Below are 983 nucleotides of genomic sequence, written 5' to 3'. Positions count from 1 at the left end.
TGCCATTATAAAGCTTGGAAGAGCAAGGACAAATTTTGATATAACTCCGATTAGATTCGTCTGAAAGAAGAAAGTCATATACATCTAGCATGCCTCGGGGGTGAGTAAAAAATGGGGGAATTTTCCTTTTTGGGTGAACTAACCCTTTAAGGGGTTAAAGAAGTGTTTCTAATCGTGTGCATCTGCAGTGACGCACATGACGGTGACGCCCATGGATGTGGCCACCACGTCTCTGCTGAACGTCTTCCGCGGGCGTGCGTGTGGGTCCGAGGGCTCGTGGCAGCGGGGTGTTCCCCAGGACGTGACCTCCACCTCGGGCTGCGCGGCGCTGGGTGTGCGTCTGCCTCACACCGAGTACGAGCTCTTCCGTGCCGGCCAGGACCCGTCTGGACACAGCCTCCTCTACAACGGCCAGAGACCCAGCGACGGCTCCAGTCCGGACCGGCCCGAGCGACGGCCCACCAGCTTCCAGCCGCCGCTGATCCGCTGCAGCCGCGGGGGGCGAGAGCGAGAGCAGCCCTTCAGACTGAGCGCCGGCGGCGGCTCAAACGCTCGGCACACACTCGCCGCTGCGCTCATCCTGCTGCACACGCTCATGTAGCCACACTGAGAACGTGACTTCACCAAGACTGTCCAAAAACATAGGCCTATCCCTACCCATAACTCATCCCTAAAATCAGAGGGGAATGATAGTTGACTAACAAGGGTGTAGAAGCACCTCACTCTGGTTGACTTTTCCTGTAAACTTATCCCTCAATTCTGATTGGTTGATTTGAATGTTGCTCCAGGAACATTTTGCACGAGGTGAAATCACATTCACGAGGTTGGGTCTATGTTTTGGGACAATAATGTTGATCCAGGAACATGTCTGTCTTGGCAAAATCACGGCGAACGTACGGAGAGACACTGATCGGCCCGTTTATCAATGTTTGCACTAGTTCACGAACAGTGTTGGGGAAAGTTACTTTTAAAAGTAATGCATT

The 983-nt window shown here is 53.4% G+C and overlaps 1 protein-coding gene across 1 annotated transcript in view; it reads left to right on the top strand.

The window, feature by feature from the left end:
• The window catches only part of LOC107572613 (protein APCDD1-like), a 17,805-nt gene extending 16,844 nt beyond the window's left edge, over positions 1-961 (top strand). Inside the window, exon 7 of the mRNA XM_016259032.1 lies at positions 189-961. Coding sequence (XP_016114518.1) covers positions 189-601 — 413 coding nt within the window. The 3' untranslated portion in view covers positions 602-961. The remainder of the gene's footprint in view (positions 1-188) is intronic.
• The last annotated feature ends 22 nt before the right edge of the window (positions 962-983 follow it).

This window comes from Sinocyclocheilus grahami, unplaced genomic scaffold (genome assembly GCF_001515645.1).
Source record: "Sinocyclocheilus grahami isolate Dianchi unplaced genomic scaffold, SAMN03320097.WGS_v1.1 scaffold1782.1, whole genome shotgun sequence".
NCBI lineage: Eukaryota > Metazoa > Chordata > Actinopteri > Cypriniformes > Cyprinidae > Sinocyclocheilus > Sinocyclocheilus grahami.
This window is presented reverse-complemented; position numbering and strand designations above follow the sequence as displayed.